Source organism: Canis lupus, chromosome 17, assembly GCF_011100685.1.
Source record: "Canis lupus familiaris isolate Mischka breed German Shepherd chromosome 17, alternate assembly UU_Cfam_GSD_1.0, whole genome shotgun sequence".
Lineage (NCBI taxonomy): Eukaryota > Metazoa > Chordata > Mammalia > Carnivora > Canidae > Canis > Canis lupus.
Genome location: NC_049238.1, coordinates 63,688,708 through 63,706,635, shown reverse-complemented (window position 1 = coordinate 63,706,635; position 17,928 = coordinate 63,688,708). Strand labels below are relative to the sequence as shown.

General features: G+C 34.8%; 1 protein-coding gene across 14 annotated transcripts in view; it reads right to left on the bottom strand.

The window, feature by feature from the left end:
• The window catches only part of ST7L (suppression of tumorigenicity 7 like), an 87,125-nt gene that overhangs the window by 54,443 nt on the left and 14,754 nt on the right, over window positions 1-17,928 (bottom strand). For 13 of the 14 annotated variants that reach the window (XR_005372797.1, XR_005372798.1, XM_038562352.1 and 10 more), the window contains 3 exons: window positions 12,304-12,382; window positions 1,840-1,994; window positions 47-144 (listed from right to left, as the gene is read on the bottom strand). Coding sequence is in view for 12 of the 14 variants with exons in the window: in XM_038562352.1 (XP_038418280.1) it covers window positions 47-144; window positions 1,840-1,994; window positions 12,304-12,382 (332 nt within the window). In the remaining 2 variants the exon portion in view is untranslated. The remainder of the gene's footprint in view (window positions 1-46; window positions 145-1,839; window positions 1,995-12,303; window positions 12,383-17,928) is intronic. The other variant, XM_038562355.1, reaches the window with a different exon arrangement.

The window sequence follows — 17,928 nt, the reverse complement described above, 5'->3', positions numbered from 1 at the left end:
TTTCTGAAAGAAAAAATATAAACATCCAATCATCAAATTTACTTACATCTCTCATTATTTTTACTGCTTCTCTTATTCTTCCTAATTTTCTTGCACACATTGCTAATCTTCTTTTAATATATACCAGTACATTGGTATCTCTTCCTATTTAAAAAAAAATGACATGATTATCATGTCTTACTATTATGTCTATTTCATTAACATATTATCCATTATTTATAAGTAATTATTTGCTTACCCAGAAGTTTCAATGAAAATTAAATTGTGTCAGAATGGAAGACTATTACTGATTATTGAATCTGGGTGACAAACATTGAATGGAGGTTCATTATACTGTTACATTTTTGTATATGCTTGAAGTTTTTTTATAGTAAAAGCTTAAAATCTATCTATAGAATTACTTCTCTAACAGTAAGTAATCTGAGTACATTACATATAAATTAATTAGTGTGGGCAGCCCGGGTGGCTCAGTGGTTTAATGCCACCTTCAGCCAAGGGCCTGATCCTGGAGACCCAGGATCGAGTCCCACGTCGGGCTCCCTGCATGGAGCCTGCTTCTCCCTCTGCCTGTGTCTCTGTCTCTGTCTCTCTGTGTTTCTCACGAATAAATAAAATCTTAAAAAAAAATTTAATTAGTATACCTGGACAAGTGTATTTTAATATTAACATAAAATAGATTAATGGGAAAAAATAATTCTATTGAGTTTCTACATAAACAATCTATTATTTTAATATTCTCTATTGTTTTGACTGACAAACAAAAGATGTCCGAAACAAAATTTCCATGGCTAGTGTGAACTTTTGCTCAATAGCTACTAATTAACAAACTATAAAACTATTTCTAGAAAGAGCTAATAAATATTTCTGTAACTATCTCAGAATCATATTTGAGATTATACAAAGACAAATCGTATGGCTTTTTCACAGATGTAGCTTCATCAGCTCCAGACTGCAAAATTATATATTCCCACAGTTGTGTGGTTGTGTTCTATAACAACATACATAAATGAAACATACTGTATACATCAATATTTAGCTTGGAGAGAAAACATTATCCAAATTTTAGTTTCCACAAACAAAAGATTCAAAACTCAACTGCTAGCAGATAATGCTTTATGTAAACATATTTCAATTTATTGCCCAATATCTGCCAAAATCATTAAACTAAAACCCCCTGGCCACAAAAAATTGCAGGAAGCAGCAGCACTACAGATTCTAACATCTTTGGTGGAAGTATCTCAATTCTAACTGAGAGAGTATCCCTAAGAGTACAAAGAATCTCAGTTGCTTTGGCCCATATGATCTCAAACATATAGAGAAAAGTCAAGGAAAGAAAGAATCAATGTCAAGTGTAGGGCTAGATGTTATTACACTAAAGGGGTCACTCCCTGGCACTATGTAGAGATAATATACAGTCTGAAGAGCACACCAAGTGATGTACTTCTACTATTGCTTGGGGTAAGGGTGAGGATAAAGGGGATAGCTGCTTATCATTACAAGAAGGCTCTCCTGAATCTTGGATATTTTTGAGTTGTGTTTCTTTGATGATCAGCCCAATTCTCATATGAAATAAATTACCATTAAGTCTCAGAGTAGCACATCTCTCAATAACCAGAGCACATCTGTTCCCTTCCATAAGCATTCTCTAGCTAATGCCCATTTGTCTTGCTAGCTTGTAGACATTATGAATAAAGTAGTTATCTCTTATGAAAGGAAGCTAACTTCTAAGTCTTAAGAGTTTTTTAAAAAAGATTATTGTTGTTTTATGTCTTCAACATGAAAGAGCCAATTTCAGGAGCTAAACAAAAGTCAAGTAATAATCAGTTCAAATTTGCTTACTCAGTTGAGCTTCATGCTGAGGACTTTGGTGTTGGCACTGCTGTGACCGCCTGTAAATTGTTTCTCCTGCCTTGAGTGCCTGTTTAAATAACCTTTCAGCATCTACAATAGTCGTTGCTTCTTCCTCAGCCAGTAGAACATATGCAGTGGCACAGCTATGAAGAAAGCAAGCAAGGCAATTTTAAGCAAAATGGTAAAGAAGTATTTTCTCTTGGATACGTCCTTTGTTCTGCATCACATTTCCCTAACTTTACCTATACTTTCCATCTTTTAAAGAAGAAAAAAAACCTTCACTTAATATTCTAATTTATTAGGGGCATATTGGTATATTTTTGGTGTGTTTCCACAATTTTTCTCCTTTTCTACCTTCCTTTTCTTCACTTTATTTTCTATTTGCTCTACTTCTATATCCACTCCTTAATCATTTGTCCCATATTTTTCCTTTGTGAATGGGGGATGAAAATAAGATACACAAAGAACTATCTAAAAAGTAGTTCAAGGGACTATACACTCCAGTGGCTATGCCTGCTCTTAGCCACCATATACTTCATAATATTCATCTAACAGGGGCAAGTACAGGAGAGGGTGAAGGTTGAGAATAAAGATCCATGGTCAACAAGGAATCTTTAACATTTGACCTAGAATTGTATCTTTCCAGGACTAGCCCTATTTCCCAACTCTGAGCCTTCATTATGCGTGCCACCCTGCCCTTTCTTGGACTTAGCCACAATTGTGTTGCAGCAAAACCTCCTTGGTCTGAATTCTAAGTCTTCCTCCTATATTGCTGCTCTTACTCATCACGCACATGCTCACTCCAAGTTTCCTTTCTTCACCCCACTAAAACACAAAGATTTCTCTTTGTATCAGTTAAATCAAAAGCTGGCCAATAAGATAAATTAACCTGTTTGGGGGCAAAAAAGAGAAACAAAAGTTTCCTTTCCATTCCCAGATATAGCAAGTACATACTCTAGTTCTTCTGGAGAAAATAACCTAGTTCTGATTATCTAAGCCGGCATTGTCCAGTACTGAAGTCCTTGGCTACATATAGTCATTGAACACTTGAAACGTGCCTAGTCTGAATTGAGATGTGATGTCAGTGTAAAGTGTACATTGGATTTGGAAGACTTAAAAGAATGTAAAATAATTTAATAGTTTAAAAAACATATCAATTATATGTTAAAGTAATATTTTAATATTTTGAATATAGCTAAAATATATTAAATTAATTTCACTTATTTCTTTTTTTACTTTTTAAATCTGGTTACTAGAAAACTTAAAGTTACAAATATGGTCATGTTATATTTCTATTGAACAGTGTTTAAGCAAAAGAAGAGAAATTGTAGGCAACAGTATGAGACCAGCATAAAACAAAAATGATGGCAAGGGGGGCACCTATGTGGCTTAGCCAGTTATGCGTCTGACACTTGCTTTTAGCTCATAATCTCAGGGTTGTGAGATGGAACCTTCTGTTGGGTTCCACACTCAGCAGGGAGACTGCTTGGGATTCTGTCCCCCCTCTACCCCTCCTCCCCACCCACATTCTCGCTCTAAAATAAATAAATAAATAAACAAATAAATAAATAAATAAATAAATGAAAAAGCATTTTTAAATGAAGATAAGGTAGCTATCAAACAACTGGGGACAAGGAGCACCTTTTGAATATAGAAAATGCAAATCGGACCATTCCAGCATCCTTCAAATAATATATTAAATTGAACTATATGATAATTTCACTAATCAACAGAGATTTCTCCAGTACATATATTGGATTTTGCTGAAACATTAGATTATTGCTGCTTTAAACAGTAGCATCCTAAACTGCCATTCTAAACCCAACTCAAATGTTTTTTTTTCAAATATTTTTATTTTTTTTTAAACTTTTTTTTAAGTTTTTATTTATTTATGATAGTCACACAGAGAGAGAGAGAGAGAGAGAGAGAGAGAGAGAGGCGCAGAGACACAGGCAGAGGGAGAAGCAGGCTCCATGCACCGGGAGCCCGACATGGGATTCGATCCCGGGTCTCCAGGATCGCGCCCTGGGCCAAAGGCAGGCGCCAAACCACTGCGCCACCCAGGGATCCCTCAAATGTTTTTAAATAACAAAATAAAAACCCTTTTAAAAGATCTAGATGGGTATAAATTGATGCAGTAGAATCAAAGTACAAATATTTTAAATTACAATATGCCTATGATAAAAAGAGGTTCTTTTCCCTGAGAGCTTTCTTGTATTTGTTCAAAAATATTTTTAATGGAGATGTTAATAAATTAATTTTATGAATACTGAATGAATCTCATTTTTAGGAATGTTGGGTTGCTGTTTGACTTAAGGTAAAATTCATCGCTTCTCGGCCTTTTGGCTAAGATCAAGTGAAATTAAGGTAAAATTCACATAATAAAATTAGCCATTTTAAAGTATGTCATTCGGGGACTTTTAATATATACATAAGGTTCATTCATGTAGCATGGAACAGTATTTTTCATTCCTTTTTATGACGAATATTCCATTGTGTAGATATACCAATTCTGTATACCCATTCATCACGAATTGATGGACATTTGGGTTGGTTCCAGTTTGGGGCTATTATAATACCACTGTGAACATCTGCTTCAAAGTTTTTGTTTGAACTTTTCCTTTCCGCACTCCATTATATGACCAGGTGTGGAACTCCTGCATCATATGATAGTTCTAATTTTATCTTTTTGAGGAACTGCCACACTGTTTTCCACAGTGGCAATACCTAAATTTTACATTCCCACTTGCAATCTATAAGGGTTCTAACTTCTCCACATTTTTGCAAACACTTGGTATTTTCTGGAAGTTTTTGTTATACCATCTTGTGATGGGGCATCACACTGTTTTCATTTTCATGTCTCTAATTATGAATAATGTTGAGCACCTTTCAAGTACTTATTGGTTATTTATATGAATGTCTGATTTGAATCCTTTGAAGAAATGTCTGTTGAAATCCTTCATCCATTTTTGGGGTGCCTGAGTGGTTCATTCAGTTGGGCTTCTACCTTCCACTCAGGTCATGATCCCAAGGTCCTAGAATTGAGCCCTGCATCAGGCTCCCTGCTCAGTGGGGAGTCTGCTTCTCCCTCTCCCTCTACAGCTTCCCCTGCTTGTGCTCTGTCAAATAAATAAATAAAATCTTAAGAAAAAAAAAAGAAATCCTCCATTCATTTTTAATTGCATTATCATTTTGTAATTGAGTTCTAGATATATTCTGGATATTAAACTCATCAAATATGGCTCACAAATATTTTCTCTCATTCTGTGGATTGCCTTTTCACCTTCTTGATAGTATTCTTCAAGGCATAAAAGCTTTTAATTTTGATGAAACCTAATTCATCTAATCTTTTCTTTGTTGTTGCTTGTGCTTTTGGTGTCCTATCTAAGAGAGCATTTCAAGTCTAGTCATAAAAATCTGCCCTGGGCAGCCCAGGGTGGCTCAGTGGTTCAGCGCCACCTTTGGCCCAGGGCATGATCCTGGAGACCTGGGATCGAGTCCCACGTCGGTCTCTCTGCATGGAGCCTGCTTCTCTCTCTGCCTGTGTGTCTGCCTCTATCTCTCTCTCTCTCTGTGTCTCTCATGAATAAATAAATAAATCTTTAAAAAAAAATCTGCCCCTGTGTTTTCTTTTAGGAGTTTTACAGTTTTAGCTCTTATATGTAGGTCTTTGATTAACTTTGAATTAATTGTGTATGATGTGTGTAAAGGTTGATTTTTGTATGTGGCTATCCATTTGTCCAGCACCACTTGATGAAGAGACCAAACTCTTTTCCCATTGAATGTTCTTGGCACCCTTGTCAAAAATCAACTGACTAAAGGGCTTCTGGATGGCTCAGGCAGTTGGGTATCCAACTCTTGGTGTCAGCTCAAGTCATGATCTTGGGGTTGTGACACTGATCCTCACTTCAGGTTCCCCACTCAGTGGGGAGTCTGCTCCTCTCCCTCTCCCTTTGCCCATTCTCTCGCTCCCTCTCTTTCTCTTAAATAAATGAATCTTTAAAAAAAAAATCAATTGGCCATAAATGCATGGGTTTATTTCTGGACGTACAACTTGATTCCATCTATCTAGATGTCTGTCTCTGTGATTTAATTTCTGTAGCTTCACAGTTAGTTTTGAAATCAGGAAGTGAGTTCTCCGATTTTGTTTTTTCAAGGTTGTGTTGGCTGTTTGAGGGCTCTTGTAATTCAATGTGAATTTTAGGATCAGCTTGTCTATTTTGTAACAAGGACAACTGAAACTTTGATAGGGATTGCAATGAATTTGTAAATCAACTTGAGGATCTTGTAGATCCTGAGCTTCCATCTTAACAATATCAAGTATTCCAATTCATGAGCATGGGATACCTTTACATTTATTTAAGTATTCTTTAACTTTTTCAACAATACTTTATCATTTTTAGTGTATAAGTCTTGCACTCCTTGGTTAAATTTAGGTATTTTAACATTTTTAAAAATTTTTATTTATTTATGATAGTCACACAGAGAGAGAGAGAGAGAGAGAGGCAGAGACACCGGCAGAGGGAGAAGCAGGCTCCATGCACCGGGAGTCTGACGTGGGATTCGATCCCGGGTCTCCAGGATTGCGCCCTGGGCCAAAGGCAGGCGCCAAACCACTGCGTCACCCAGGGATCCTGGTATTTTAACATTTTTGATGCTATTGTAAGTGGAATTGTTTTTTAAATTTCTTTTTCAGATTGTCCACTATTAGTGTATAGATGTACAACAGATACAAGGAAGGACTAGCTTCTGCTATTTTCCTATTTGTTTTCTATATGTCCTGTGGACAGTAACTTTGTTGAACTCTTCTGCTAGCTCTAACGGTTTTGTGTTCAGATTCAATGAGATTTTCTATACATAAGATCATGTAATATGTGAATAAAGACAGTTTTACTTTTTCCTTTCAGATTTGGAAGTCATTTCCCCCCCTCTTCTTGCCAAATTGCCTGGATAGCACTTCCAGTATAATGTTAAGTAGAAGTGGCAAAAACAGATGCCCTTATCTTATTCTTGAGCTTTGAAAGAAACCTTTACTGTTTTTCATCTGTAAATATGTAGTTAGTTAAGGGTTTTTCACAGATGCTCTTTATCAATTTGAGAAAGTTTCCTTCAATTCCTTTTTGACTTTTTAGTGTTTTTATCATAAAATAGTGTAGGATTTTGTCAAATAGCTTTTCTGCATCAATAGAGATGATCATGTGGTTCTTGTTCTTTTTTCTATTAATGTGGTGGTATCTTACATTGACTGATTTTTTTTTTATTTACATTGACTGATTTTTATATATTAAACCACCCTTGCTTTCTTGGGACAAATCCCACTGTTCACGGTCCATAATTCTAATATGGTGCTGGATTTGCTATGCTGGTATTTTGTTGAGGATTTCTGCATCTTTATTCATAATACATAGACATTAGTCTATGATTTTTGTTTCTGGTGATGTCTTTGGTTTTGATATGAGCGTAATATTGCTTCACAGAATGAGTTCTCTGGAGAGCTTAAGAAGGACTGGTGTTAATTCTTCTAGTGCTTGGTAGCATTTGCAAGTGAAAGGATCTTGTACTGGGTTTTCTTTGGATATTTTTAAATTACTGATTCCATCTCTTAGTATAGGTCTACTCAGATTTTCTACTTTTTCTTGAGGCAGTTTTTGTAGTGTGTTGCTAGAAACTTGTCCATTTTATTTATCTAATTTGGAGAAATATAATAGTTCACTGTATTCTGCTTTTAAGGTCAGTAGTAATGCTCCCAGTTTCATTCTTAATTTCAGTAATCTGAGTCTTTTCTTTCTTTTAATTGGTGAATCTAGCTAAAAGTTTATCAATTTTGTTGATCTTTTAAAAAACCAGCCTTTGTCTCATTGATTCTATTGTTTTCTATTCTCTATTTTGTTTATTTCCCTCTAATATCTATTACTGCCTTTCACTTCTAGTATAGTTGGGTCTTCATTTTCTAGTTTCTTAAGGTATAAAGTTTAAGTTCCTGATGGAGATTTTTTTCCTTATTAACGTGTTTAGTTTCTTCTGAGCACTGCTTTCTCTATCTCAAAAGTTTTGGTATGTTGTACTTTCATTTTTACTCATCTCAAAGTATTTTCTAATTTTTCCTTATGATTTCTTCTTTGACTCATTAAGAGTCTTGTCTAACTTCCATTTATCCCAATATTGTGAAATTTCCATATTTCCTTCTGATTTCTAATATTATTCCATTTTGGTTGCAGTAAATAGTTTATATAATTTCCATCTTTTGAAATTTACTGAGAATTCTTTATATTGTAATATGTGATATATCCTAGAGAATGTTCCACGTACACTTGAGAAGAATGTATACTCTTCTGTTGTTGGATAGAGTGCTATATGGATGTCTGTTAGGTCTAGTTTATAGTGTTGGTTCAAGTCTTCCACTTCACTGTGTATCTTTTGTCTGATTATTCTATCCATTATTCCAAATGGTATGTTGAAGTTTCCAACTATTACCGTTGAACTATCTATTCCTACTTTCAATTGTCAGTTTTTGATTCATATATTTTGGGTCTCTGTTATTAAATGCATATAAGTTTATAATTGTTGTATCTTCTTGATGAATTGAACCTCTTTTATCATTATATAATGTAATTGCATTACAAAAATTTTGTCAGGGTGTCTGGGTAGCTTAGTCAGTTGAGAGTCCAGCTCTTGATTTCAGCTCAGGTCATGATCAGGGTTGTGAGATTGAGCCCTGTGTTGTCCCCATGCTCAGCAGAGAGCCTGCTTGTCCCTCTCCCCCCTCTGCGCCTTCCCTTGCCCTCTCTTTCCCAAATAAATAAATGTCAAGTTTTTTTGTGTGTTTAAGTCTATTTTGTCTGATATTAGTTTAGCCACTGCATCTCTCTTTTGGTTACTATTTCCGTGGAATATCTTTTTCCATACTTTTACTTCCTACTTCTTTGTCTCTAAGAGGAGTTTCTTATAGACAACATATAGTTGAACTGTTTTTTAAATCCACTCTGCCAATCAATGCCTTTATCTGTAGAGTTTAATCTACTTACATCTAAGTAATTAATAAGGAAGGATTTATTTCTGCTATTTTTCTATATGTCCTTTTTTGTCCTTATTTTCTGCAGTACTTGTGTTAGGTATTTTCTAGTATATCATTTTGATTACCTTCTCACATCTTTTACTACATATTTTTTAGTTATTTCTTAGTGGTTAACAATTACCAATTATACTTAAAATCTTTTTTTTTTAATATTTTATTTATTTATTCATGAGAGACACAGAGAGAGAGAGAAAGAGGCAGAGACACAGGCAGAGGGAGAAGCAGGCTCCATGCAGGGAGCCCGACGTGGGACTCGATCCCGGGTCTCCAGGATCAGGCCCTGGGCTGAAGGCAGGCACTAAACCCCTGAGCCACCCAGGCTGCCCCCAATTATACTTAAAATCTTAATTTACAGCAATCTAGTTCCAATTAATACCAACTTAGTTTCAATAGTATACAAAACTTTGCTCCTCTATAGCTCTTCCCTGTTCCCTACACCCCATGTTGTTGTCATAAATTACATTTTTATAAACTACATGTCCATCAATATAGATTTATAAGTATTGTTTTACATTGTTGTCTTTTAAACTATATTGAAAAAAAGAATTGCAAACCCAAAATACATTAAATTTTATATTTGTATATGTAATTATTTTTTTTACTGGTATTCTTTATTGCTTTGTGTGAAGTCAAGACTGTCTAGTATTCTTTTATTTCACCCTGAAAAATTCCTTTTAGCATTTCTTATAATATAGGTCTACTAACAATGAACTCTCTCAGTTTCTGTTTACCTGGGAATGCTTAATTTCTCCTTCATTTTTGAAGGAGAGGTCTGTTAGATAAGGAATCCTTAGTTGACAGTTCTCTTTTTTTTCAGAATTTTGACTTTGTCATCCCACTCTCCTCTGGCTTCTATGGTTTCTGATGAGAACTTAGTTGTTAATCTTATTGAGGATCCCTCATTCACCATGAGTCACTTTTCTCTTGCTGCTTTCAGGAGTCTCCACTTGTCCTTGGTTTTTGAAAGCTTGATTATACTGTGTCACATCGTGGATGTCTTTGATTATAACTTACTTGGGGTTCACAGAGCTTCTTGATCTTTATTTCTAGATTTATTTCTAAATTTTTTTCCTAGATTTCTTTTTAGAGCTTTACTGATATTCTCTAATGTCTTTGATTATATCTTACTTGGGGTTCACTGAGATTCTTGATCTTTATTTCTAGATTTCTAAATTTTTTCCCTAGATTTCTTTCTAGATTCTAGATCTTTAGTGATATTCTCTAAGGGTGAGATATTCTTCTCATGACTTCTTTTTGTTGTTTTTTGTACATAACTTCCTTTACCTTTTTGACCATATTTAAAATATTTGACTTAAAGTTTTTGTCTAGAAAGTCCAGTCTTGAGGACTTCCTTGAAGACAGTCTTCATCCATTTCCTTTTTTTTTTTCTGTGTATCGGGCATATTTTGTTTCTTTGTATGTCTCATACACTTTTTTGCTTAAAAATGCAAATTTTGGGACGCCTGTGTGGCTCAGTGGTTTAGCACCCAACTTTGGGCCAGGGCATAATCCTGGAGTCCCGGGATCGAGTCCCACATCGGGCTCTCTGCAAGGGGCCTGCTTTCCCCCTCTGACTGTGTCTCTGCTTCTGTCTCTCTCTCCGTCTCTCATGAATAAATAAAATATTTTTTAAAAAATGCAAATTTTGAAGATTATAATGTAGTAACTCTAGCAATTAGATTCCCCCCTCCTCCCCATGGCTTGTTTTAGTTATTTGTTTAATGACTTTCTGAACTAATTTTCTAAAGTTTGTATTCATTATCATATGTAACTACTGAAGCCTCTACTCCTTTAGCTTTATGCATCAACCAGTGATTTGATAGATTGCCTTAAACACCTGGAACCAAAAACAAAACAAAAACACATGGCTTTGCAGATGAGCTGTATGTGTGTATTGGGGCACACCTTCAACAGGCCGTTTACAACTCTGCCTTAGCCTTTACTTTGTGTAGAACCTGAAATTTAGACAGACATAAGAGCTCAGGTCCTCTTAAGCTTCTTCTGAGCATGTGCCCAACCCTGAGTGTGTGTGGGACGACTCAGATTCCCAGAAATATGTGAGTTTTTCAAACCCTTTTCCCCAAAATATCTCATTCCTCAGCCTTTCCTCTCAAGCTTTCCGGTTTGTCTATTGTTTACCCCAGCTGTATCCCTTGCCCCAGGGCAGCAGGGACTAGTGTATTTGCCTTTCGATGTTTTCAACAATGCCCCCGGAGTGTAGCTGAGTCAATGGAGGGAAAATTCTGAATTAACCCAAATAAAGGCAGGCCCTTTGAGCTGGTCCTTCAGAGAGCTACCAGAAAGGTCAAAATAAACAAGCACAAATCTTTAAGAGTAAGATCCATTCCATTTCCTCTGGTAGCAGGAACCTATACCCACAATGCAGACTTTTGACTTCAAGGCTGCTACTGAGGAAAGGAGTGGGGATGGGACCAGTGTTAAGTTAAGAAGACAAAAACAAAGCTCTCTTACAGAAATTTGGCTGCTTTTCAAATTGATTAAGCATTCTCTAGGATGATATAATCTTTTAATTAGTTTCCAGAGTTTCAATAAAGTTGATACACGGCTTTGGGAGTTCCCTACACTGCTCCACCTTAGGAAAGTCTTCATAATAATGATAATATATCTCCACCTTAGGAAAGTCTTCATAATAATTTATGATTTTTCTCCACCTTAGGAAAGTCTTCATAATAATAATAATATATCTTGGGGGGTGGTGTTGTTAAAGGATACAGGGGACAATGCTAAATTCACATCATTCAGGAAGCATTCCTTGATTAACCCCAACTGGGGCCATACTTTCACTCTTGGCATTTATTTAGTATCAGATTAATATTTATTGATCTGTTGTATTTAAATATTAACTTATGATTTTACATTTTGCCTTTTCAAAATATAGAATTGATACAAAGAGCTATGAAAAGTAAATGCTCAACAGTGGAAAAAAAAGTTAGAGCTACATTCTACTTATTTTGAATCCTCTTCGCATGCCTCCGAACCCATTAGCAACTAAAGTTCTCAGGACAGAATAAATGCTTTAAATGAATGATTTAAATGAAAAACAAAATTTAAAAAAGGTGGCATAAGTATTTTAGTAGTTTTTAACTCTCAAGTAATTATCACCAATTAGATAAGCATTCTGAATTTTAAAAAGTATCTCTAGGATAAATTCTATTCAAAAGCACAGATAAGTTCATAATTTCAGGAGCAAAGTACAGATGTCCATGAATACTGCAAAATTTGTCTCAAGTATACAAAAAAAAGAAAAGGGCCTGCTAATGACTCCAAGTGTCTTAGAAAGAGACAAAAGATAACATAAAATCATTTGTCTGAGTTTCCCTCAAAACAAACTTACTTTCCGTATATTTCAAACTTACTCATTGTTTAATTCTAAAGCTTGATAGGCTGCTTTGATTCGAGCTGGAGGATTTCTTTCCCTCCATGCCTTCTGCATAACTGTAGGAAAAATATTTCAAAAAGTAAATGAGATGGTAAACATAAATAATCTCACGCAAAACGTATGAAGAATGAGCTAGGAGAGTAAACAAAGATTTAAATAACATGTTCTTAAATATAAGAAACAAGAAACTGGAGTGTTAGTTCACATTAATCTTATGAGAAATTTACATTAAATTTGGAAGCGTCTCACATAAGAAAAATATATTCTTTCTCTGATTTTTTAACATATAAGATATTTAATCCAGTTAATTGCACCATTATTATACATGAACATTTATATTTCTAAATGCATATTAAATTTGGGTGACATCAAATTATAACCAATATGAAATATTCTAGTTCTTTTATCACTTTGAAAAGGGTCTATGGAACTGCTAAAAATATAAAAACACTTAAAAACAAAGTCTTTGTCTAATCAATGATTCAATCCAAGAAGAATTCTTGAATTTGCATTCTGTATAAAATTATAGGTAGGAAAAGGAATTAATTTAGAATATAGTACACTTCTGGAAAATGTCAGTTTCTATCAAGATTCAACAAAAGCATAAATTAAAATCTCTCTAGAATAAGAATATTAGTTTTGCTACCAAGTACTGTACCAAAATGAAAATTTCATACTAATAAATTCTAAATAAAATTTCATACTAAATAATAAGTTTCTTAAAAATTAAACAAACAAAGCAGATTCATGAAACTATCTGGCCTATCTCAAGTTTGATAAGAAAAACAGACAATCTATGAATGTTGCTTTTGGAACAAAACCTACAACTGTCCAGCAAGAATAATGTGGAAAATGTTTGAGTTTTCCTTTGGAAACAAAATATTAGTCTTGGCTTAGAAAAGAAGACAATATATTCTACTTGTGTAACAAAAATACATTTCTCATATCAAACATGTCACCAGCTGTCTGACAGTAAATGCTTCCTGAACTTGACAAATTGATGCAAGTCAGCAACCATCTGATAATAACCAGGTAATGAATAGGGTTTTGCTCAAACATTAAAAGTTGCAGAAAACTAAAGAATATTAGACTTGCCAATTTTAATGATGGGGCTTTCTTCTTTAAGTTACATGATATTTAAAGTCAAATTTGGAAACTGAAATTTTCTCAACATTTTATTTTTTTATTTTTTTTTTCAGCTCAATGTAATTTTATTTATTTATTTTTATTTTTATTTTTATTTTTATTTATTTTTTTTTATTGGTGTTCAATTTACTAACATACAGAATAACACCCAGTGCCCGTCACCCATTCACTCCCACCCCCCGCCCTCCTCCCCTTCTACCACCCCTAGTTCGTTTCCCAGAGTTAGCAGTCTTTACGTTCTGTCTCCGTTTCTGATATTTCCCACACATTTCTTCTCCCTTCCCTTATTTTCCCTTTCACTATTATTTATATTCCCCAAATGAATGAGAACATATAATGTTTGTCCTTCTCCGACTGACTTACTTCACTCAGCATAATACCCTCCAGTTCCATCCACGTTCATCAACATTTTAAATGGTTATTTGGTATTCTAGCATATTAAGTATCTCTCAGAATTTATTTAAGCAATTCTCTTACATTATTACGATACATCAAATTGTTTGCTAATTATAGGAATGCTATAATAACCATCTTTCAACATCTACTTTTGCATACTTGACCAAATAATTTCTTTCTAGAAGTAGAATGGTTGATTAGAATGTATGCATCTTTTAAAAGATTTTGGATAACCTCCCAAATTCTTCTTTTTTTTTTTTTTTTTAAAGATTTTATTTATTTATTCATGATAGTTACACAGAGAGAGACAGAGAGGCAGAGACACAGGCAGAGGGAGAAGCAGGCTCCATGCAGGGAGCCCGACGTGGGATTCGATCCGGGGTCTCCAGGATCGCGCCCCGGGCCAAAGGCAGGCGCCAAACCACTGCGCCACCCAGGGATCCCCCAAATTCTTCTTAATAAGACTATTAATTTACATTCTTTCAGGCAGTGGAGAAGAGTGACTATTTCCTTACTTAGCAACACTGAGTGGTATCAATCTTTGCTTATTTAATGCATGGAAACTATAACATCTTCATTTCCATTTCTTTTATTTCTAGTAAGGTCATCTAATCCACGTTTATGTATTTTTTTCTTAATTGTATTCTTTGGTTTTCAACTGCTCTATCCACACTTTCAAGATTAATCCTCAAAACCAATGCAGTTCCAAGCCAAAGGGGAAAGGGGAAATAAACTTCAAGAAGAAAAACTTATATTTCTTTCTAAAACAAGGCTTAGAAATAAGTTAAAGGAAAATGCTGATTTAGTATTCAACTGTCCTCTTTTTTCTGATGCAAAAAAGTGGTTTTATCAAAGACTCATGGGCAGAAAGAGCTGCTCAACTGTCCTCTTTAGGAGCTCTTGATATGCTTAAAAAAATAACACAATTCAATCAAATCTATCTATTTTTTAAAGTTAAATAATATTCCAATATCCTGGGATGCCTGGGTGGCTCATTGGTTGAGAGTCTGCCTTGAGCTCAGGGCATGATCCCGGGGTCCTGGGATCGAGTCCCACATCAGGCTCCCTGCATGGAACCTGCTTCTCCCTCTGCCTGTGTCTCTGCCTCTCTCTGTCTCTCATGAATAAATAAATAAAATATTTTTAAAAATTCCAATATGCTAATAAGCAGAAAAGAAAACAACCAATCCCAAGATCAGGGATTATAAATGTAGATGCCTACAAAGACCAAGCAGAAAACATAAATGTGTAAACTAAAAGTATGTGCACTATCTAAAGGAGGGAGTCACAGGTCTAACTGATATTTGCAAGGTGTACACGCAGGTCCAGTTTTACCATATTTTCCAACTTTCAAAAAGTGTAAATCTGGGTTTTAATGTCAAATCTCCTGATTCTTACCTGTTGAAGAGAAAATACCATGAAAACAAATTATTCAAAAGTCACCACTGGCCAGGGGCGCCTGTCCAGCTCAGTTAGTAGAGCATGAACCTCTTGATCTCAGGGTTGTGAGTTTGAGCCCCACACTGAGTATAGAGATTATTTAAAAATAAAATCTTAAGAAAAAAAAAACCACAACAGAACACTGCTGGCTGGCCCTAAAGATATGTTTGTTTTCTGTCTTAAATAAATAAATCAGTAAGATGAGAATAGAATCTACTAACTTAGTAACTAATGACAATCAAGAGAAATTTGTCACATCACACATATGTACACATTTTTTACTACAAAACTACAGATATAATCATTAACCTTTATGTAAGTGTCTGAAAAGATCAATATGGATCAATTTACAGATAAAGTCTGTCCTTGAGCTCAGTATTTAGCTGGAATTATGCATAACTCTAGAAGTACATGAGACTTTGGAAGGACCAAAATAGTATGTGTGGTTTTAAGAGAACCAATTTATAAAGCCTCAACTTTTTTATTTGCTCTTTCCAAGGACTGATCTACTTGGAAGAATGTTCTTCTGATTGTTCTATGCATTGTACTGGTTTCCCTCTCCTACTCAACATCTGCTTCCCCACCCCCCAAAATAGATTCCCTTCTTCTACTTTACAGAAAAAAACACTTACTTCTCATCCATCCTAAATCTTTCCAAGGTGCATTCCCTAGAGTGTAAAAAGTCTCCAAATGCCAAAAGGGCAATTCAAAGTTTGGGTCTGGGGGCAGTCATTTTTTGTCAAGGCATCTATAATAGGAATTCCTTTTATTTAACTGTGAAGCTCGGCATCAGAAATAAGATTATTCTGGCCCCTGGATGCTTTGAATTCAAGTATATTGTAGTGTGGAAAGGGAGTGATAACAATTTTTATTAGTTCCATTTATCAGCATCCCTTCCCCCTTATATCAAAGAATGTGCTGCTCCTAACAGAAAGTCCCCTCATAGCAAGGCAAAGGGGGCACAAGTATAGAATAATAAAGGGGGTGGAATCTTCTTTTGGCCAAGTGATAGGCTCTAGGTAAAGCTCTAAGAGTTATCTATCTTTCTATCTTAGAATCTAAATTCAGAAGAGAAATGGTTGCCATAGGGATGCATGTTAACATGTTTGACCTGAAAACTGAAGCCAGACTTTTCTGTCAGAAAGTTGGTCTGAAAAAAAAAAAAGAAAAAAAAAAAAAAAAAAAAAAAGGAAAGAAAGAAAGTTGGTCTGATCTGGTTGACAGAATTAAATGAGAACTTACCCTGTCAATTAGGTTATATGGAGGACATTTTCCACAGCTGAAATAGCCAAATACGTAGTTCCAAGGATTTGAGAAAAATATAATTAAAGTTTAAAGTGCATGGTACCATTTAGAACCTTATGATCAAAGGAAATTAAAATTCTAAAAAACTTATACCCAAAAAAAATTATTGTGGAAAAACATTGATAAAGGCTCTCAAGTATATAATAATTATAATAAAATCAAATAGGGGTGGGAAATGGATGAGTTCAAGAAGAAAAAAGACTTACATAAAATTTACTACTGCTAAAGAGTATTAATTGATGTCTTTTTCAGTGGATAATGGGGTATCAAGTCATTGGATTCCTTGAAATACATTCAAATATAAGGTATTCTAGTTTCATTTTTAACAGCCTTCAACATGTTAAAAATCATATTCTTTGCAATAATTTAATCTTATGATGTCAAGTTAAAAATATTTGAAAGGGATACATCATTTTTCAAAATTCCTTTAGGAGGTATGTGAACACAAATGTTTTAAGAGTACAGCATTAGGGCAGCCTGGTGGCTCAACGGTTTAGCACTGCCTTCAGCCCAGGGAGTGATCCTGGAGACCTGGGATCCAGTCCCACATCAGGCTCCCTACATGGAGCCTGCTTTCTCCCTCTGCCTATTTTTCTGCCTCTCTCTCTCCACCCCCCCCCCCCGTCTCAAATAAATAAATAAATAAATAAATAAATAAATAAATAAATAAATAAATAAATAAAATCTTTAAAAAAGAAATAAGAGTACAGCATTAGTGGACAGCCATGGTTGCTATTTGAAAAGCTCACCAATATCTGCAATTCTGTTTGTGATAAGGAAGTGGTCCCTTAATTTCTAGAGTCACCTTTAGGGTCAACTTTAGTCCTTAAAGTTAACATAACATACTAATTTCCATTTCTGTTATTTCCCCAATCCAACAGTTTTGCCATTAATATAAACACTAAGCATATAAACATAAAACTATTCCTTTTCCTATTTGCAAGTAAACCCTTTATGTAACCATTCCAAAGATCCTTGGATTTCCTGCTATCACCCACACTTAGTATATTTAGTCCAATAGATACAGATCACAAAGAATTCACTTCAAAGCTGAAAAACAAGCTATTTTTCAGACCCCTAGTGGTGATTTTCTTTTGCCTATCACTATGGTGACTAAAGTAGTAGTAATGGTGAAGTAGTAGTAATATAGTGGGGTTAAAAGTCAGACCTGAATTTGAAATCCAGCTTTATCATTTATTAGCTAGGTTACTTAGGGCATGTTACTTGATTCCCTTTTGCCTCTATTTATTCTTTCTTTCTTTCTTTCTTTCTTTCTTTCTTTCTTTCTTTCTTTCTTTCTTTCTTTTTCTTTTCT